The sequence below is a fragment of the Macrobrachium nipponense genome, chromosome 13 (assembly GCF_015104395.2).
Source record: "Macrobrachium nipponense isolate FS-2020 chromosome 13, ASM1510439v2, whole genome shotgun sequence".
Classification (NCBI taxonomy): domain Eukaryota; kingdom Metazoa; phylum Arthropoda; class Malacostraca; order Decapoda; family Palaemonidae; genus Macrobrachium; species Macrobrachium nipponense.
The window spans coordinates 48,629,192-48,652,806 of NC_087206.1; the positions used below are offsets into that span (position 1 = coordinate 48,629,192).

The 23,615-nt window shown below is 36.8% G+C and overlaps 1 protein-coding gene across 1 annotated transcript in view; it reads right to left on the reverse strand.

The window, feature by feature from the left end:
- LOC135225786 (uncharacterized) overlaps positions 1-23,615 on the reverse strand; it is a gene marked incomplete in the record, with an annotated part of 392,131 nt that overhangs the window by 188,322 nt on the left and 180,194 nt on the right. The window contains 1 exon segment of the mRNA XM_064265264.1: positions 23,018-23,117. Coding sequence (XP_064121334.1) covers positions 23,018-23,117 — 100 coding nt within the window.

The following is a 23,615-nucleotide window of genomic DNA, read 5'->3' on the forward strand; positions in this document are numbered from 1 at the left end:
TATTTTATATATTGGTATATTTCAGTAAGCAAATTACATAACAGTCTGGTAATATTCAATAATTTATCTTCACTTTAAAACAAATTGGAAGTCTCTAGAACAATATTTAGATTTATGATGAAATTTTGAAAAAAAAAACTTTTTTCTTCCCTCCGCGCGCCGATTCTCAGCCGCAAATCTCCGAAATGCATAAGTCGCATTCTCCTAATATTTGTGCCTTTTCATATTAGGCGATTTATAGAGTTTCATATATGAAAATGTGTGCAAAAACATGCAGAATACAACAAAAAATATTTGAAGGTTGTATCATTTCTCATTTTCGAAATATTTGCATATAAATTACGATAAATAGGAAAAAAATACATTCGGTCAACTTTGACTCAACCGAAATGGTTGAAAAACGTATTTGTAACATAAAACTATTATAGTCTACTAATATTCAATCATTTATCTTCACTTTAAAACAAATTCGAAGTCTCTAGAACAATATTTAGATTTATTGTGAATTTAAAAAAAAAAACTATTTTCTTCCCTCCGCGCGCCGATTCTCGGTCGAAAATCTCCGAAATGCGTAGGTCGCATTCTCCTAATATTTGTGCCTTTTCACATTAGGCGATTTATAGATTTTCATATATGCAAATGTGCGCAAAAACATGCAGGATACAAAAAAAAATATTTGAAGGTTGTAGCATTTCTCATTTTTGAAATATTTGCATAAAAATTACGATAAATAGGAAAAAAACTTTTTCGGTCAACTTTGAGACTCAACCTGTAAATGGTCGAAAAAAACCGGCATTTGTAACATAAAAACTCTTACAGTTCGTCAGTAATATTCAATCCATTTATCTTTCACTTTAAAACAAATTGGAAGTCTCTAGAATAATATTTAGATATATGGTGAATTTTTGAAAAAAAACTATTTTCTTCCCTCCGCTCGCCGATTCTCGGCCGCAAATCTCCGAAATGCGTAGGTCGCATTCTCCTAATATTTGTGCCTTTTCATATTAGGCGTTTTATAGAGTTTCATATATGAAAATGTGCGCAAAAACATGCAAAATACAACAAAAAATATTTGAAGGTTGTAGCATTTCTCATTTTCGAAATATCTGCATATAAATTACGATAAATAGGAAAAAAACTATGTTCGGTCAACTTTGACTCAACCGAAATGGTCGAAAAACGCATTTGTAACATAAAACTCTTACAGTCTAGTAATATTCAATCATTTATCTTCACTTTAAAACAAATTAGAAGTCTCTAGAACAATATTTAGATTTATGGTGAATTTTTGAAAAAAACAAAAAAACTATTCTTCGCCTCCGCGTGCCGATTCTCGGCCGCAAATCTCCGAAATGCGTAGGTCGCATTCTCCTAATATTTGTGCCTTTTCATATTAGGCGTTTTATAGTTTCATATATGAAAATGTGTGCAAAAACATGCAGAATACAACAAAAAATATTTGAAGATTGTAGCATTTCTCATTTTTGAAATATTTGCATATAAATTACGATAAATAGGAAAAAAAACTACGTTCGGTCAACTTTGACTCAACCGAAATGGTCGAAAAACGCATTTGTAACATAAAACTCTTACAGTCTAGTAATATTCAATCATTTATCTTCACTTTAAAACAAATTAGAAGTCTCTAGAACAATATTTAGATTTATGGTGAATTTTCGAAAAAAACTATTTTCTTCCCTCCGCGTGCCGATTCTCGGCCGCAAATCTCCGAAATGCGTACGTCCCATTCTCCTAATATTTGTGCCTTTTCATATTAGGCTTTTTATAGAGTTTCATACATGAAAATGTGCGCAAAAACATACAGAATACAACAAAAAGTATTTGAAGGTTGTAGCATTTCTCATTTTTGAAATATTTGCATAAAAAAATATATAAAACTATTTCGACATTCGATCAACTTTAACTCGTCCGAAATGGTCGAAAACTGCAATTGTAAGCTAAAACTCTTACAGTATCGTAATATTCCATCATTTATCTTCATCTTGAAACAAATCCGAAGTCTCTAGCACAATATGTAGATTTATGGTGAATTTAAAAAAAAAAAAAATTTTTACGTCCGTGCGTCACGAATGCACGCATCATTTTTTGATAATATTTTCTCTGTGTTGCTTTTATCGTTTTATAATGTGTTATATACCAAAATGATCGCAATGTAGTGTACATTACAACAGCAAAAAAGTAACTTGTTACCTTTAACCGTTTTGCGTACAGCGCGATTTGAATACAATTATATATATGAAATTTTGTTTTTGCGCTATCATATATCGCATTATTTATATATGATAATGATAATATTTTTCATTTCTGATGGTTGCATACTAAACTTCAGCCAATGACAAAAAAAGGAGCCAAAAATGAACTCTTAATCTTGAAAACTAAGCGCGCTGTGATTTTTTGAAAAAAATATTTTTCCACTTCTGCGCTCACTCCGAAACACCCCTGGCACACGGAAGACGATTTTTATTTTACCGCTTCGGCGTTTAAGGGTTAAGCTGTATCATGGCAAATTTCAAGATTACTGATCGCTCGCTTGATGGGTTCAAGGTGTGGCTAGTCCAACTTTGATGACTGTAAAATCCAATGTGGAAACGTTACAAAAGCGTTGGAACAAATATTTGGAAGTATGGGATCAATATATCTCCGAAAGACATTCTTTGAGTGATGATGAGTTTGATGTACTTGAGAAGAATCATGCTCAATACGAAGTTTTGTATTATACAGAGACCAATAAATTATTAGAGTGCAGTTCCTGGAATTTCCAATCCTGCTCCAACACAACAGAGTGCCAGGGTAAGTTTACCTGAAGTAAAGATTAACAGCTTTGATGGAAGGGTAGAAGAATGGCAAACTTGGTGGGACAGTTTCTGTTTATTAGTTCATGATTGTAAGGATATGGACAAGATATTGAAAATGACACACCTTAAGTCCTGTTTGAAAGGTAAAGCATTGTTAGTTGTCTCAGGATTTCATGTCACAGACCAAGACTATGATGATGGTATTGCAGCTTTGCAAGATAGATTTGCTAACCCAGAGAAAGTAAAACAAACATTAGTGCTTTAGTTGTTTAATATAGTTAAGCCTAAGTATACTGCTAAGGAATTGGAGCAGTTTAAGCTGGATTTTGAAAGAATTATGAAGACTCTTCAACACTATGTTACTGATTTATAGTCTTCCCATTGGCTTATTGCTGTTCTGTTACAGAGCAAGTTGCATACAGAGGCAGAGATGTTAATTTTTCAAATGCTGCAGGGTAAAGCGATTAAAACTGCAGATGAAATTTTATCCGACATTGTCTCAGGGATTGAATTAATGGTGGGTTCTGATTATTTTGCTGATTTTGTTGATGGTGTTACCAAGTATGAAGGTGTTAGACTGTTTGAGACACCTGGTGGTTACATTCCAATTGGTAGGATTTCCTCACAATTTTCCAATAACCTGGAAACTTCCGTTAAGACAAATGTTGCTGTTTGCAGATTAACTGCTAATATTTTTCCTCTTCATGTCAGTGATTTAATTGAAGAGAATAATGAACAAGATCATAAATTATGGGAATTAGAATCAATAGGCATCAATCCAACTGCCCCATCTGTAGAAGATGATTGTGTCTACAAAAGGTATGTTAATAGTGTTGAGTATCAAAATGGACAGTATTTTGTTCGTCTTCCCTGGAAAGAAAATTGTGCCCTCTTTTGCCCAACAACTATAGAATGGCTTTAGGTCAAGTGTATACAATAAGGAAAAATTTATCTAAGGTTCCTGGACGTTTGGATGCATACCATAATATCCAGGATCAGTTAAAGCATAAATTTATTGAGAAAGTTCCTGATGCAGTAGCTGGTGCTAATACACATTATATTCTGCATCATGGGGTGCTTAAAGATCCCCCTTAAGGATAGTGTATAATTGCAGTGCTCGAGATGGAAAGGATAATCCTTCTCTCAATGATTGTTTTAATCAAGGGACCCTCCCTGACAGAGAAGTTAGGTGATGTTTTGTTAAAGTTTAGAGTCAATGATTTTGCATTTTGTGCACATATTAGCAAGGCCTTTTTGCAGGTAGGCCTGCAGAATGTTGATCGAGAATTTGTCAGGTTTCTGTGGTTCCGAGATCTGCAGAACCCAGAAGCAGGTTTAGACACTTATAGATCTGCTAGTGTGCTGTTTGGTAGCACATCATCTCCATTTTTGTTGATGGCAACACTTGACTTATCATTTGAGTAGGTTAGGTAGCCCCTTTAAGAATTTGATTGCCAAATCCTTTTATGTTGATAATCTTCAGGGTAGTATGTCCAATGAAATAAAATTGTTAGAATTTTATGCTGAGGCTAACAAGCAACTGAGGAGTTCCAATATGCCACTCAGGACTTGAGTAACTAACAATGAGAAACTTAAAACTAAAATTGAAGAAGATAACAGTGGTTATGTTGTTCCTATCACTACTTCAGCTCTTGGATTGAATTGGGATGTCATCTTAGACATGCTTAGTCTGAAGTCGGCTAAAATATTTGTACCTGAAGTAATCATAAAACGCAATTTACTTAGTTTGGTCTCAATGGTTTTTGATCCACTAGGATTCCTTTGTCCAGTAATCATAAGGGGTAAAATCCTTATTCAAGCTGCTTGGAGGGCTAATGTCTCCTGGAATATTCGATCCATTAGGTGAAGAATTTTCAAGTAGTTGGATGGAATTATATGAAGAGTTCAAGGCACTTAGTGAATTTTCAGTACCTCGCAAAGTTGCAACTCAAGGAGTAAACTATGTTTTGCACATATTTTGTGACAGCTCGACCAAAGCTTATGGTTATGCATCCTATTTGGTAGGAAATGGAGAAAGTAATCTTGTTATGGCAAAATAAGGTTGCTCCCCTTAAAACAAAAACTCTTCCACAATTGGAACTGACATCAATTTGGTTAGGAACTAAATTAGCCAACTACATTCACAAAATTTTAAGTGATATTAATATTTCAAGAACTGTGATTTGGTCTGATAATGAGGCTGCTATTCAATGGGTCAGAAATGATAATTGCAAAATTACTTAAGTCAAGAACAGGGTGGCTGAGGTCAGAGAAGTGTCAGCCAGTTATCAAATATTTCATGTATCTACTGGAGAAAATCCTGCTGACTTAGTGACTCGTGGAGTTGAAGTTAAAGACTTAGTGTCAAATTCTTTATGGTTTAAAGGTCCTTCTTGGCTACCATGTGAGAGTTTATGGCCAAGTCAAAAGGATGAAGTTGTAGTTAATGAGATAACAGCGGAGAAACAAATTGATCCAGTTAAGGTTGAATGTTTGTTTGAAGTTAGAGAATGTTCTTCTCTGGAGAAGATTTTCATGATAACGAAATATGTATTTCAGTTTCTGAAAAAATTGTTACTTAAGATATCACCAAATCGAGTGTCAAAGATAACTACCAGATCCAGCAGTTTATTGGCCGAGATATTATCACCTCACTAAGTTTAAAGAAACTTTTCCTTGGCTGTTTTATTCTGTGAATCCTGATCCTATTGAATTTAAGAGCTTGTATAATCTTTTGCAGAAACCACACAGCTTGTCTGTGGAATGTTCTGATTTGATTAAGGACTTAGGTCTGTATTTTGATCCATCCATTGGACTGATGAGGTCAAGAGGTCGCCTCCAGCATGCTGAGATTGCTGTGAATTCCAAATACCCTGTACTAGTTCCACCAGGAGAACATTTAACTAACCTTTTCATTCTAAAGGCACATAGGTATAATTTACATGGAGGAGTACAGGAAACTCTTGCTACTATTCGTCGACAACTTTGGATTCTTAAGGGAAGGCAAGCAGTACGCAAAGTGATTAGAAAATGTGTTCTCTGTAGGAAAGTTGAAGGTAAACCCTGTGTTTACCCTGGTCCCCATTCTTTACCTTTACATAGAGTTGTTTTGAACAGACCATTTGAGAATGTAGGTGTTGATTATTCTGGACCTATTGTCATTACAAAGACTGAAGATAATGAGCCAAAGAAGGTTTATATCTGCTTGTTTACTTGTACAGCTACAAGAAAGCAGAATCATTCTTATTAATTTTTTGTCGGTTTTGTGGCACCTGGTCTGTTCCCAAACAAATAATTTCAGATAATGGGACAAACTTTAAAGCAGCTGCCAAGTTTCTTGAGGAAATATGTAATGATCCTCAAATACGAGAATATTTTAGTAATCGTGGTATCGCTTGGAAATTCATCGCTCCCAGAGCACCTTGGCAAGGTGGCTTCTATGAAAGGATGATTAAGGTTGTTAAGAATTGTTTGCAAAAGGTTTTGTATGATACGAGAGTCAGTTTAGATGAACTTCAGACTGTGGTTGTTGAGATTCAATCTCGTGTTAATTAGACCGCTCACCTATATCAACAGTGATAGGATGTCTCCAGAACCCTTGTCACCTTCACATCTCCTATATGGCAGATCGACTGAAGCTATGCCACCAGTAGTTTTAGCGGATGAATCTGATCCTACTTACATGGACCATGATCAACCGAATAAGCAATTTTCCTTATTGTCTTGTATCATTTCCAAGTTTGAGAAGGTCTGGAAGAATGAATATATAATTTCATTAAGAGAACGCCATTATGGTTCCGATAGAGTTAGGGAATTGAATAATCTTAAAGTTGGGGATGTTGTTTTGGTCCAAGTTGAATCTCCAAAAAGTGAGTGGCCTTTAGGTAGAATTGTTGAACTTCGACCTGATTCAGAAGGAGTCATACATTCTGTAGATGTGTACTGCAAAGGTCATGTCAGTACACGAACAGTTGAAATGCTTGTACCTTTAGAGGTTAGTGAACCAGTGAATGAGGAACTTATAGGTAATCTTGATGATAATGTGAACAATGATGTTCCTAGATCTGAAATGCCTCATCCCCCTGGTCAAATGATTGAAACACGTCCTCAACATGCTAGCACTAGAGAGGAGAGAGCTCATAAAACAAGGAGCTCTGTAAGTTAAGTTTAATTCTTATGTGAGAAATTACCCTTTTTTTTGTTGCTTAATTATCTTTTTTTTACTTGGCCCAAGAATGTCATAAAATGACACATTTAATTTTCATTTCCATTGAAAGAAAAGGTGTTAATTTCTTTATCATTAACTTTACTTTAGATTTTGTGATTTTCTAATAATGATTATTAATTATTTTTAATTATGTTAGTTTTTTGCCCGTATTTCACAAATGTGACAGGAGTTTCCCTCCACTTTTTTTCCCTCCTTAATGTTGGGGTAATGTGTGGCTGTCCGGGTTACTGTGCACACATGGCAATTTTAGGGGACATTCTTGGATCCCAATAGTGGCGAGCACTGCTATTCTGTATTGGTTATAACATGTAATTAAGTGTAGTACTTATCTTCCTGAAGACGACGAACCAGCTGAGTATCTTATATAAGTTAATTTGCATGTTTGGTCAAATGTGTATAGGAGTTATATAAGAATACTAGGTTAGTTCTTGTGTCTGCGTTTGGCGACTACCAACGAGATTTAAGGTAAATACAAGTTGATTTCTGGTTTGTAATAAAATTCCAGCGCCTAAAATTCCTACCGTTGTTGCCTTCTTTAAGAAAATTATGTGCTGTGGACCATTTTGAGCAATCGGAGGATATAATTTCACCACAACTATCAGCATCCCCAAATAGACAAAGTCCTGACAGGAGACTAACTGTAACTTCGTCAAGTTTATCAGAAGTCCCAACTCCTGCCAATAATAGAATTTTCTGCACATCCTCTGTGTACTTCTTCTCTGAATGTGACCGAAGAAGCCAATCATCCAGGTAAAGAGATACTTTTATCCTGACTAGTTGCAGCCATTCGCAATGGGGGCTAAGATGTGAGTAAACACTTGTGGGGCTGTCGAAAGCCCAAAGTAAAGAGCTCCGAATTGGTACCCTCTCTGAAGACAAAACAAAGAAACTTCTTTGAGTCTTGGTGAATTGGGATATGGAAATATGCATCGTCCATATCGATGGACACCATCCAATCCCCCTTACAAATGGATAACAAAACCGTCTGATTAATTTCCATTTTGAATCTTGTCTTTCGGACAAAACACTCAGTGCTTACATCTAACACAGGCCTCAAGTCCCCTGAGGCCTTGGAGACTTGCTAATAGTCAGTTGTAAAACTCAGGGCAATAAATGTCTGAATTTTCGAGTAGGCTAAAGCTATTGGAGAGCTGAATAAGGGTGGAACGCTCTTGAAAGGAATGTCGTAGCATTCTCTCAACACTTTACGATCCAAGGTTCTGCTCCTCTTAATTCCCAGTTCATCCGAACTGGTGGAACCTTGCTCCTGTTGGTACACAGAGGATGGCCCCTTCACTTCTCAGCAGGGATTTTGGAGGAGGATTTCCTAATGGTTCAAGGATTGAGACGTACTCTTCCTCCAATCTAGGGAATGACCTAGAGCTTCCCCTGCCACGAAAGGGATGAGCGTTTGCGGAAGGAGAAGGGTGTGAGCTAGGAATGGTAACATGAGAGGGCTTGGTTGAATGGGAGAGAGAGAGAGGATCCGAGGTTGACTTCATCTGAAGGTTATTAGATACTTGAATCACTGTATCCTCAAGAAAAAGGTGTTTATTATCCAAAGGACAGTAAAGAAGGGTAGACCTCTGTGTCCGAGACACTCCTTGGTGGTGAAAGAGCACCAGAGTTCTCTCTTCTTCAGAATGCCCAACGTAAAGGGGAAACCAATTCCAGGGAACAGTCCCTGATACCTTTATCGAGGTAGGAAGTTACTCATTAAAAGTCCATAAAATGCAGCTCAAAGCTCCAACAGTCCACGGAAGATAATCTTAATAAGATGTTCTAAATTCGATGCCAAAAACATTATTTGTCTGTCAAAAGATGTGATGGTGGGAAATTGAAGTTAACCTTGCTCCATTCCCTTTTTTCAGAAAGCCAAAGGTTAACTTTGTTCATTGCCTTACAAGAAGAAAAGGAAAGAACTAGATAAGCAACTTAGATGAATCTACTTGATTATCTCTCATATATTAAGACACTGGCGAAGTTGGAGCTACCAGCGAGAAGGATTCAGAGGTTGTTTGCGGCTGGATAGAAGGAGCAGTGTGCTTCATGAAGCCATGGCGAGAAAGAATCTGAGGAATTCGATACAAAGTAGTAAAGTAGCGATTTGTATGACATCGGGAGACAACTCCTTATCCTCTTCTTCAGAAGCAGAGAAGTCAAAAGAAACAGTCACGGCAAGGTTTTACATAAAATAATTACATAATTATTTTATGTAGAAGCTTTTAGATCTCTTCTGGCTGATCGGTACAACACAGTTATATTAGATGGATGTCTTTACCATGGGAAGCACTTCCACATAAACCTTATCAAGAATGCTGGGGCATAGTAATCAAAATATTATAGATGCAAGTAGCACTAGGATACACAGACAGTACTAAGCCCCACACAGTAACTAACTGATCCAACTTGGAAATAGGCAAATACATTGTGTACAAGTACATATAAATCCTTAAGTTCAATATCTTTACAAAAATTCAAATAAAATCCACTAAATCCCAAAGTTCAAGCAATTAATATAAATACACACAGAGCAAATACTAAACATGTGCATACAAATGCTCAAAGCTAAATAGGAGATGTAATACTAGATGGCAAAAGAAAAACAACACAACATGGCTAGAGTGGGTGGAACTGCACTATGATAGAATACAAAAGCTTTCCCCAGTCCAAATGGAAAGTAAAATGGGAAAAATAAATTCCAATAAAATGTAAAGTTAATAGAGTGGACCACTTGTATTTGTGGGGGATGCATACTAGACTCCCCCGCAAATAGCTAGAATTCATGAATATTTACACCCCCCCCCCCCCAAAATGCTTATAACTGCCTGTCTTGAAAGTTCAAACACCAAAGTATCCTTAAAAATACCATCCTACATCTAATATACGTTAAGGGGGCCGGCCGGCTAATGCCGTTTTTTAACGACAGGACTTTGACATTCATACCACTTAATAAGGTGACTTGGGACATCTCCAAACCGCATATGATTTTCGCCTCTGACCTTCGGTTTTGTGACGCCAGGGCAATTTATCCCGAAAATAACCATTTTTCAAATTCTATCTCCTCCCTTGATATTTAATATATATTAAGACCTGGGATTACTACCATATATAGACCTGATGTAGACCTCCAATCAAATGGAGAGTTTTTTTTTCTAAAGTCATTTTTTTGCTAGATATGAATTTTTCAATATGGTAAAAAAAATAAACCCTATAAATCAGGAGAAAAAAAATTATAAAAAAAAAGAAGAAATAAAAATTGGAAAAAAGGGCTCTACAGTGGGGCCTCGCTTAGTCACGGATCAGTAATCACGGATTCAGTTAATCACGGGTTTTTCCTTGGACCACTTCTCAGTCTATATATCGCTGGTATGAATCACAGCATCCGGGCTTGTCGGTGGTAGGCTAAGCCTCGTCCGGTTCCGATAACCAACAAATGCATGAACAGATTCACATTATGATATTAACTGACAATAAAGGCAATAAAACCATTCTCACCTTATATATTATTGGCATATCTTCATAATATTGATAAGCCTATTCATGGAATAATTCCACGTCATTGACATCAACTTGTAGTTGAGCGGCCAGCAGAAATGTAAACATTGAGTTACACTTCACAGCACCTTTGTCATTCTTAACCTTTTAGAAATGTTAATAGTAGTAGTGTAATTACAGTAGTAATAACATTTAGGAAAACATAAATTTTCAATTCGAACTTCATTATTGTTTTGGTATAACGTAATCAACTTCTCTGAACACTGCAGTCATACAAACGATAATTGTCATAGATTATCGTATGTTGTTTGCAATCGGCGACGAAGCGTAAACGTAATAAAACCATTTTTACCTTATATTTTATTTTCATATATTCATAATAAAATGCAAATCTTATATATTATTGGCATATCTTCATAATAAAAAGCCTCTTCAAGGAATAATTCCTTGGGGAATCCATTTTTCAAAAAGACAAAATACACTTTTACATGTTTACAGTATACAATGAACATGATTACTTTATTTTGATGTGATTACATTAATATTACAGTATGGTACTCTAAGCAGTACAGTAACTATTTTTTATCATAAATGTATATTTATTCACGAAAAAAATACATAAGACCACCGTGACGTCACCGTTCTACAAAGTACCGATGTATTTTTACATCGGTACTTTCTAAACTCTGTCATAAATCACTTTACTTACTTTTTTTGTGAAGCCCAAATGCTACGTATATTCCAGAAAATTAACGAAATCACGAATTTTATCATAGAGCAAGATTCACTAATTACTGTTTTCTTCTTCTTTTCATGACTAAATGCATTTTTAGGATAAACTCATTTATAAATTTTCTAATACTCTCTCTCTCTCTCTCTCTCTCTCTCTCTCTCTCTCTCTCTCTCTCTCTCTCTCTCTCTCTCTCTCTCTCTCTCTCTCATCACTTACAGAAAAATAACTATAATACTGATCTATTATTATCGTAATAAAAGAACAAGATGGTCCCCGAAAGAATAAAAATATGTGTTGCCATATTTTTATTCTTTCTGTGATTTACGAAACTGTGCTTCAATACAACTTTTATAGTTGACTCAATGATTATCACATAATATAACAGTATACAAGAGAATATCTTATCACTATCCATGTTTTATTTCTTATCATCATAAAATATTTAAAATAGTACAAATTTCATTGTTATTCTCGAGCTAAGATAGTCAACAGTACTCTCGTTCCAAGCTGTTCTCTCAAGCTATTCAAGTTACTCTAGTCCTAAGCTGCTCTCTCAAGCTTCAAGTTACTCTCGTCAACAAGCTGCTCTCTCTCTCTCTCTCTCTCTCTCTCTCTCTCTCAACTCTCTCTCTCTCTCTCTCTTCTCCTCTCTCTCTCTCTCGTCTCGGATCTCTCTTCTCTCTCTCTCTATCGGTCTCTCATAAATAATGAAATTACTGTTACAATAATATCATAAACTATTATGTACAAAGTTAATAATAATAATAATTCCATTTATAAATTAGTTTCTTTTAGAAACTAAATTGTTTTCCAAAATGATTCTTTCGGTAATAAACGTCCATCAGCTGATTATAAACGTAAACAAAAGACAAAGGCTAGATAATTGCTGTATTTTTGCTGTTTACAACATTAATATTAATAGTTTTGGGTTCTGTAATCTTTACCGTAAAGCTGTTTTTTTATCAAATATTGTTCATTCAAAATAGATATACTATGTACTTTTAGTTTGGTGCAGCAGCCAAATCATGAAAATAACAAGGAATTGTTAGGTAATTATACTTTTGTTTGCTGATCTGATGAAGGGGAAATTGAATATAGGAAAGAATAACTTTGAAACTGTCTTGAATTTAGTTCAAGGTGATAGTTGAAGAAATATTTGGTGCTTGAACTAAAGTAGGCAGTTATAAACACTGAAATAGCGGTCTTGGGTGGGTTAATTATTAAAGCAGGCGGTTTAAAGCAATTTTCAGGGGGGGTACCAGGATAACACGGGTATTTACTTATCACGGGGGGTTCTGGGCCCTATCCCCCGTGATTAACGAGGCCCTACTGTATTTGATTGTTCTATAATGTCTTTCTGAGTTATATACCAAATTCCAATGTTATAGCTTTCAAACTAAGTGAGGAGATAGATTTTGAAGGTCAATAAGTATAGTTTTGAGATACAGGCGTTCAAAGTTTTCCTTCGTATTTCTATAAAGACAATGTTAATAAATAATGATTATTATGAATGTATATTTCTTTTTTGTGTATTAATAAACCAAAACTATTTTATTTATCATAATTTAATCATAAATGATGATCCCTTTGCTCATATATCGTAGCCTGGGGCACTGCTTGAGGCAAGATGGGGCACTCCTTCATACGTAACCCCCTCTCTCCCCTTCACTAACTCGGCTTATTACAGCGAATTTTCTTCTGTATGTTAGCGAGATGTTTTCCTTGTATTTTCCTCTTTGGCATGATGACATTCTTGCCGAAACAAAGATAAACAAACATAAATGCAAGAGAATGTCAGAGGTGAAACTCGAAGGTGTACTCTCTTTTTACAAAAACAATTTAATAAATCATGATTATTATGAATTTCATATCCCATTTTGGGTATTAAAAAACCAAAACTATGTTATTTATCATAAATGAAGATCTCTTTGCTCAAAGATCGTAGCCTTGGGCACAGTGTGACGTGTGCTGTCAGGCAAGAAGGGGGCGTTACTAGGCAACCCTCCCCTCTTTCTTCACTAACTACGCATATATTATAATATTCTGTAATAATACTTGAGCGATTTTTCTTCGTCTGTATGTTAGCGAGATGTTTTCCTTGTCTTTTCCTCATTGGCATGATGAACTTGCCAAAACATACATAAACATATGTAAAAGCAAGCGAATGTCATGAGGTGAAAATCGAACGTGTAATCTACTTGAAGTCTGTGGTCCTACTGATTCATGGTTGAACGGGCCGAACCAGATACTCGCTTCTGCGAGCCACGGAATCTCTACAGATGCCATTTCTCACAATTTCTTTGCCAATAATTATCAAAATTTACGATAACAGAAGAAATATTGCATTTTCTTGTACGGATGAATGCTTTAGGCTTATTGAGTTATGTTTAATAATTACCCTGTAACTACGAAAGTAAGAGGAATTTTGACGAAATATTTCGTATAAGTATTCTCAATTGCCATATGAAGCTCCATGAATTTTTTCATGACTTTGCATTTTTCTCCCTATACCACCATATAAAGGGGTTCCGGCCGGCCCTCTTAAAATATTACCCTATTACACTATTAATCTTTGAAATAATATTACTAATATAATTTCAAAGTAAACCTTAAACATTTTATGGTTAAAAATATATGTACGTACTGTATGACTTAGTTACGTACGTGTGAAAATAATCCAGTCCCCTAACTATTCAGCCATGCACAGACGGAGAGAAATAAAAATATGTATGACAATAAAATTTTTTTTTACACATACCAGTATGTGCAACATATATAAATAGGATACTCACCAGTGATGAAGCTATGTAGTCCGATAAATGGCGATGAAATGACTGCACAGCCAAGCAAAGGAGCTACATCTCCTCTGAGGGCGCCTCTTCACCTTCAAGAGGCACCTCAGGGGACAATAACTCAAGTCGTTTTGGGAGGCACTTCTTCAGGTGATTCAATAGGCATTACTTCTGGCAATGAGGGAGGCACTACTTCAGGGATTTTGGGAGGCTTTGGAGGGGCCTTCTTCTTAAGTGATGAACATCATGATTGGCAGCAGCTATCATTGAGTCTTTATGGTGGAGAGGACTTCACTGTAGGGCTCAAATGCCATATCAACGGTATTTGAAAACTTTAAGGAGCGTTCCATATAAGGGTCCCATGTTGAAACAAATTTTGTATCCTTCATCACCCTCCTAATTTGGGACAGACATTCCAAAGTCAGGCCCTCCTCCTCCTCCTGCTCCTCTGCTGAACCTAGTGTCTTCTCCCTTGCTGTCAGACTTCATCAGGTTTTCTAAATTCTGGTCTGTCAGGGAGTCAGAGTGGGCAACAATGAGGGTGCCGACTTCATTCTTGGTGATGTCACCAAAGCCTTCTCCACTAAGAATCCTCACCAACTGGACCGCCTTATTAATGGCCAAATTTTGAATTTCCTCAGGAGAGAAGCCCTTATAATTGTGCACACATCCGGCCACAACTTACTCCAGCATGCGTTCAGGATCTCTTTCTTCATGTCTTTCAACGACTGATCGATGATGGATAGACATGTGGCAATCATGAATTTACACCAATGGTCTTTCAGTGTAAATTCACTGTCAAGGTCCATTGCATCAACAAGGTGCTGGAGGGAGTTCCCAGTGTAGAGTGCCTTGAAGGCATGGATCATGCCCTGGTCCATAGGTTGGAGGAGAGGTGGTGGTGTTGGGAGGAACTCAAGCTGGATTCCATTATAATAAAGATCGAGAGGGTGGCCACCAGCATTATCCATAATCAGCAACACCATGAACTCCGTCTAAGTCACCCAGGTACTGCTTAACTTTGATGGAACCAGTACTTAGTAAGGACTGTGGTGATCCAGGCCTTGGGACTTTGCCTCCAGAACACTGGCTGCAATGCCTTGTTCTTATTCTTGAGTGGCCTGGGGTTTGCAGCCTTGTAAATGAGGCCTGGTTTCAGCATAAAGCCAGCTACATTCCCACACATTAGGAGGGTAACCCTATCCTTCTGTGCCTTGAATCCGGAGGCTTTAGCTTTTTCCTTCATTAAGTATGTCCAGGAAGGGATCTTCTTCCAGAACAGGCCAGTCTTGTCCATACAGAACCTCTGTTCTGGACGGTACCCCTTCTACAGAATCTTCTTGAAGGTCTTGGGATATTTCGTTGCCACCTCTTTGTCTGCAGATGCTGCTTCCCCATGTAGAAAAATAGACCTTAGGTAGAACTGCTTCTGGAACCAGTGGAACCATCTTTTGCTTGCCTGAAAACCTTGAGGAGCTGATGATGGCCCTGGCTGTGGCTCTTCCTCCTCTTCTTCTTCTTCTCCCAGCATGGGTTCATTAAAGCCCAAGAATTCTAATTCCCCTTCTTCGTCGCCCTCCTGTGCCTCTACATCACCAACTTCCTATGCCTCTACGTCGTTGTCTTCCATACAGTTGATAACTTCTGACAGAGTTGTTGTGCTTTCTCACGAATGATCTTGGGAGTCAAGGAGCATGTTCTTCCGGCAATCCTTTATCCAGTACGCCAGCGCAGATTCCATTCTCATGATTGTTTTATCTCATACTGTCGACACTGTTTTTGCAGTACCGAAGTAGCTCATGCCTATCTCATCGAGCTTCATGACTGCCCTCTTTCTTTTAGGCTCTTTACCAGAAGTCTTAGAAGGAGCAGGGGACTTTTTATGTGCCATTTTCGGCACAATCCACTCGGATATTTGATATGTAAAACGCAGATTCATAATTACATCCACATATATCTGTAACTTGCTACGCAATAAGGCTGATCAAGGAGGGATGCATAGTACCAACAATTCCATCTTTGAAATTTGGGACTCAAGTTTCAACGAATCAACGCCAAGTGTACAGTTAATGAGCACCGAGGAAAACAAATACTGCACCTGGATTGGGTGCTTTGCAGACAGCAGCCAATAGTGTGTTGGGTTCATTTCGTCTGGGTACTACGCTATCACAGCATCATGGGATTGTAACAGTGATCTGTGGAAAGCTGGCTTGGGTGAAGCACCTTTCAAGAAAAAATATGTTACTGAAATTTTGCTGTTTACATTAGCATATTACAGAACTGTAACATTTGAAAATTAGTACATTTTTTCATTATGAAAAATGTATTTAGTCACGATAATATACTTAGTATGTATACAAGAAAATACTATGTATTGCAGATGAAAACATACCAATGTACCCTACTATTTCTGTTGTCTTACATATTTTAGATATGCTCTGCATACTTATATCATCTTAAAACACTTTATGTACATACATATATTTAAAAATCATCTTAAAACAAAACATTTACATGTTCTCTTGTTTGTGAGTGTTTTGCGTGTACAGTATACTACAGACTAAGAATGTTCTTTGAAATTGTCTGCTAAATTGTCCTATAAACGCTCAGCTTCTCCTGAGGATTCTGGCAAAGGGGGTGAAAGTCATGGAGTATGAACAGAGTAAAATAATTGGGAAGGTCATGAGGTTATTCTTGGAGATTAACTCACCGCCCTCTTTACTATCACACCAATGGACCAGGATTTTGAAGAAATTCCTGGTATGTACAAATTGATAAGGAAAGTCAGGCAGATAAGGTACAGACAATGACATAGGCATGGGATAAGAATGAAGAAAGGGCCACAAATTTTACCAACAGACAGTCCCCAGTTATCGGCGAACTCGGTTAGTGGCGATCTGGTTTTATGGCACTTGTCTAGCTCCATAAAATCGGTGATTCATGTTCCAGTTATCAATGTCTAATAGACAAACATAACAGAGGGCGCCATTAACTGGTTATGCGCCACAAATCACCGAGTTTCAGTTAATGGCGGTTTTGCTTATCAGCATCCCACCGAGAACAGAACCCCGGCAGATAACCAGGGACAGCCCATAGTGTTAATGAGCTCATGCAGCCCTAACATCCCACCTTTCTAAACATGTTCAATTACCTCAAGGTGGTGCGTTCTGAAACCTGACAAGCCCCTCCGGAAAAAGCACCCTCAGAGGAGATTAACTCCACTACTTTGCTGTGCATTCACAACTAATTCATCATCGTCGTATATGCCGTAATCAACATTCATCACCAGTGAGTATCCATAGGATTTAATATTAATATTATAATATTTACTGTTACATATTATATAGAAAATAACATTAAAATGCACAGAAAATTGCTCTATGAAAAAAATTCGCATCTGTGAATAGAGTGAATAGAGGGAAACCACGAATATTTTTATAGATACATTCCACAGAAAAATCCATGCATGAGTGAGTCTTCTTGTGAATAATTTTTGGATAGGTTCCATAGAAAATCATCTAATGGGAGACGCTAATAGGGGAGTCCGCGAATCTTGAGAACATGAATACAGGGGGTTGACTGTAAACAGTAATACCCTGAACTTATACGGGGTTAGGTTCCAGACCCCCTCGCGCAAGGGGAAGTTTCACGCAAGTCTGGCACAGTCTCTAAATGAAAAGAAATCATTAAGTATGGGTACTCACCAGTGATGATAATACAGACTGCACCAGCAGTTTTCTTGCAGGTTAACAAAGTGTAATTTTCACAGAACAACACTAAACACAATTCTTAGTTACGTCTCTGAAGTTTTAGTTCGTTAACTAATTCATATTATCAAACCAGCCCAACCAAACGGTACCATCTCCAGGTCATGTAAGGTAAAACTCTGGAGGGGTATCACCTTTAAAAAGTGCAAATGGGGTTACATCTTCTGAAAGAACATTAACTATATGTGCTGTAATTACGTAACATATTACACACAGATTGTACCAGAACTTTTCTCAGAGGTGAAGAAAGTAATTTTCACAGAACGACAAGTCTGTTATGTCTCTGATATGTTTTACTAGTTGATCATGGAGGTCTTATATAGTGACAAACACTGTGAAGTACATACTGCCATTGTATATATTTTCAAGTTAGATAATTTTTAATGCATATAGCATTAGCTCTATATTTCAACTTAATTTTTATTGCCATAGCTAAACTTTCTGCATCAAATAAAATATTTCCACAGTTTTAGGTTATCAGAATCATTTTTGCGCCATATACATTTTGTTACTGCTGACAACATATTTCTTTAAAAGCCTAAAATTGGAAAATCCAGCACAGCAAAACCATTCCATAAACAACGAGAGTTTTTGAACTGTATACTATATCATACTATTTCAGTGCAAAATAATTCAAATAAAATTTAGTGCTGCGTTTGATTTAGTAAATCATAGGGCACATATGTATAAACTTTGAAATCTTGGAGTGGGTGGATATAATTCAGGATTACTTCATGATTTCCTTACAGGTGAGTTGCTATTGGGTCTGGAGTTCCACAAAGTTGTGTTTTTGGTCAGCTGCTAATTTTAGGTTGTTGGCCTAGAAAAAATTAGTATTCAGTATGCCAATGATGCAACTCTTGTGGTTGTAATAACGTCTCCACTTATGAGATATGAGGCTACCCTTAGTCTCAATCATGACATGAAGCACATTAGTGAGTGGTGTAGCTGGGGGGGTATGAGGCTGAACTCCAGGAAAACGCAAACTGTTGATTAGTAGGTCTCATGATGATTTTTCACCTCATCCTTCCATTCAGGTAGATGGGACTCTGGCGAATGAGTTTGAATCTTTAACTATACTTGGTGCCACTTTTCACTCATAGCTTATTTTTGAGATACATCTTATGAAAGCGTTAGTAAATGCTGCACAGAAGTTAGATGTTGCATGTTAAGCCCCAAACGTCTGTAACACAGATGAAATCAATACAACCTGTTTTAAGTCATTTGTCCTTTCTTTACTGGAATCCTATTCTCTAGTGCGAATGTCAGCCTCTGCCAGAGATTTATCCCTTTTAGAAAGTTGTTGACAGTGTTAAGTTTATGTTTCCTAATATTAGCAGTAGTATTTACTTGGAGCTTCCTCTGAGTGTCTCTGTTAGTTAATTTTTCATAAGTTGCAACTGAAACCTCAAAGGTTCAAGCAAAGATGCAATGAAATTACTGCACAAAAGCAATTTCTCCTTATATCTTATACTTTACTTACCTTTTTATTTACTAAATAATTCAACTATTTATTCCTTTCTAACAACTGATTACTGCTATCTTTATTACCTATTGCCTTTTGTTACTTCATTCAAATGAACACCATATTCTTTGGCAGCTTGAATTTCAAGTCGATGGCCTAGGTGAGTTTGTTCCAAATGAACAGGATTCACCTTCTGAATAATAATAATAATAATAATAATAATAATAATAATAATAATAATAATAATAATAATAATAATAATAATAATAATAATACATAATAATAATAATAATAATAATAATAATAATAATAATAATAATAATAATAAACATGAAACATGGCTCCAGGAAGTCAAAGGCTTGAAGAAACAGGAGAATAGACAAAGATTTACTAGAGATCACGACACACACAGTAAGACACCAACTAAAGAAAATGCCAAACTGGAAAGCCCCAGGTCCCGATGAAGTCCATGGATACTGGCTCAAAAACTTCAAGGCCCTACACCCACGAATAGCAGAACAACTCCAGCATTGTATCTCAAATCACCATGCACCCAAATGGATGACCACAGGAAGAACATCCTTAGTACAAAAAGACAAGAGTAAGGGAAATATAGCCAGTAACTACAGGCCTATCATCTGCCTACCAATAATGTGGAAGTTACTAACAGGTATCATCATGAAAGGTTATACAACTACCTATAGAGACAACACCATCCCCCACCAACAGAAAAAGGCTGCAGAAGGAAGTGTAGGGGCACAAAAGACAGCTCCTCATAGACAAAATGGTGAATGAAAAACAGTAGGAGAAGGAAAACCAACCTAAGCATGGCATGGATAGGCTAAAAGAAAGCCTTCGACATGATACCACACACATGGCTAATAGAATGCCTGAAAATATATGGGGCAGAGGAAAACACCATCAGCTTCCTCAAAAATACAATGCGCAACTGGAATACAATACTTACAAGCTCTGAAATAAAACTAGCAGAGGTTTAATATCAGGAGAGGGATCTTCCAGGGCGACTCACTGTCCCCACTACTCTTCGTAGTAGCCATGATTCCCATGACAAAAGTACTACAAGAAGATGGATGCCGGGTACCAACTCAAGAAAAGAGGCAACAGAATCAACCATCTGATGTTCATGGACGACATCAAGCTGTATGGTAAGAGCATCAAGGAAATAGATACCCTAATCCAGACTGTAAGGATTGTATCTGGGGACATCAGGATGGAGTTTGGAATAGAAAAATGCGCCTTAGTCAACATACAAAAAGGCAAAGTAACGAGAACTGAAGGGATACAGCTACCAGATGGGAGCAACATCAAACACATAGATGAGACAGGATACAAATACCTGGGAATAATGGAAGGAGGGGATATAAAACACCAAGAGATGAAGGACACGATCAGGAAAGAATATATGCAGACCTCAAGGCGATACTCAAGTCAAAACTCACGCCGGAAATATGATAAAAGCTATAAACACATGGGCAGTGCCAGTAATCAGATACAGCGCAGGAATAGTGGAATGGGCAAAGGCAGAACTTCGCAGCATAGACCAGAAAACCAGGAAACATATGACAATACACAAAGCACTACACCCAAGAGCAAATACGGACAGACTATACATAACACGAAAGGAAGGAGGGAGAGGACAACTAAGTATAGAGGACTGCATCAACATCGAGAACATAGCACTGGGGCAATATCTGAAAACCAGTGAAGACGAGTGGCGAAATATACAGAGACAGGAGAATGACACACAGAACAGAGGACTGGCACAACAAACCAATGCACGAACAATACATGAGACAGACTAAAGAACTAGCCAGCGATGACACATGGCAATGGCTACAGAGGGGAGAGCTAAAGAAGGAAACTGAAGGAATGATAACAGCGGCACAAGATCAGGCCCTAAGAACCAGATACGTATGTTCAAAGAACGATAGACGGAAATAACATCTCTCCCATATGTAGGAAGTGCAATGCGAAAAATGAAACCATAAACCACATAGCAAGTGAATGCCCGGCACTTGTACAGAACCAGTACAAAAAGAGGCATGATTCAGTGGCAAAAGCCCTCCACTGGAGCCTGTGCAAGAAACATCAGCTACCTTGCAGTAATAAGTGGTACGAGCACCAACCTGAGGGAGTGATAGAAAACGATCAGGCAAAGATCCTCTGGGACTATGGTATCAGAACGGATAGGGTGATACGTGCAAACAGACCAGAACGTGACGTTGATTGACAAGTCAAGAAGAAAGTATCACTCATTGATGTCGAATTACCATGGGACACCAGAGTTGAAGAGAAAGAGAGGGAAAAAATGGGATAAGTATCAAGATCTGAAAATAGAATAAGAAGGATATGGGATATGCCAGTGGAAATCGTACCCATAATCATAGGAGCACTAGGCACGATCCCAAGATCCCTGAAAGGAATCTAGAAAAACTAGAGGCTGAAGTAGCTCCCGACTCATGCAGAAGATGTGATCCTAGAATGGCACACAGTAAGAAAAGTGATGGACTCCTAAGGAGGCAGGATGCAACCCGGAACCCCACACTATAAATATCACCCATCGAATTGGAGGACTGTGATAGAGCAAAAAAAAAAAAAAAAAATAATAATAATAATAATGGTTTCAGAACAGATAGGGTGATACGTGCAAATAGACCAGACGTAACGTTGATTGACAAAATCAAGGAGAAAGTATCACTCATTGATGCTGCAATACCATGGGACACCAGAGTTGAACAGAAAGAAAGGGAAAAAATTGATAATTATCAAGACCTGAATATAGAAATAAAAAGGATATTGGATATGCCAGTGGAAATTGTACCCATAATCATAGGAACACTAGGCAAGATCCCAAGATCCCTGAAAAGGAATCTGGAAAAACTAGAGGGTGAAGTAGCTTCAGGACTCATGCAGAAGAGTGGGCTCCTACAAACAGAGCACACAGTAAGAAAAGTGATGGACTCCTAAGGAGGCAGGATGTAACCTGGAACCCCACACTATGAATACCACCCAGTCGAATTGGAGGACTGTGACAGCACGTCCCTCCCCCCAAAAAAATAATATAATAATAACAATAATGATATCATCACATTTTTAAGATAAGGTTATCACTTCAGGTCTTGAATACCACCAGTCGAATTGGAGGACTGTGATAGCCGCCCCTCCCAAAAAAATAATATTAATAATAATAATAATTATACCATCACATTTTTAGGATAAGGTTATCACTTCAAGTCTTGAATGTAAGTGGAAATTAGATGAGGAAGTCCTACCTCCCATTGTGAAATTCAAACTCAAAAACACTATACAGAATGAGGTTTAACATCAACCCCATGGAAGTGTGGTTTATGGCACCCTCACTCCAAAAACCGTCAAGATTTGATGATGAAGTCTATCAAAGTATGAGTGAGGAAATTAATACATTTAATTATATGAGTGAGCAAAGTTAATTTAATTATGTTGTGGTTAAATATATGAATACTGTATATTTGATCAAATAAATCAGTCAATTCTGTATACTGTCAATGTATCATACTTTTGTACTTCTTTGTGCAAATAGTACATATTCCACATTTGTTCTAAGTAAAACATTCATTAGTAATAACTTGCAGCACCCTATTCTCTTTAGTCCAAAGAAATATAAGTCAACTAATAGAAAATGCACATAATAATATGTTACTTGAAGAACTTGCCATACCTTTGTGTTCAATATCTGGCATATTCATCATCCCTGGTACTATCTTAGGTTTTGCAATAGCCATCTTCTCTCTTCTTGCAGCAGCAGCCTCATCTTGAGCCTTAAAGAATAATAAAAGAAAATAATTCTACATTCCATCATAGCAGAAACAAGACAATTATGAAATTTATAACCTTGTTCACATGAACATGCAGTACTCAAATAAATAAACAATTAATAAGTATATATATATATATATATATATATGTATATCTAATATATTATATATATATATATATATATATATATATATATATATTATATTCACTTCTTCACAGATTTCCCTGTGGCACATACATCCACATCATTCACAGAAAATTCCCCTATACGCAGAATTTTACTTAGAGAAATATTCACAGTATTTCATATAATTTTCATGAGTAATATAAATTTTTTCAAGATAAAACTATAAACAGGGGCATTTAGAGGGGTGTCCAAGTATTCATGGGGGTCGATTATATATATATATATATATATATATATATATATATATATATATATATATATATATATATATATATATATAGATTAATATATAAATTCGTGAGGGTGATCTGGT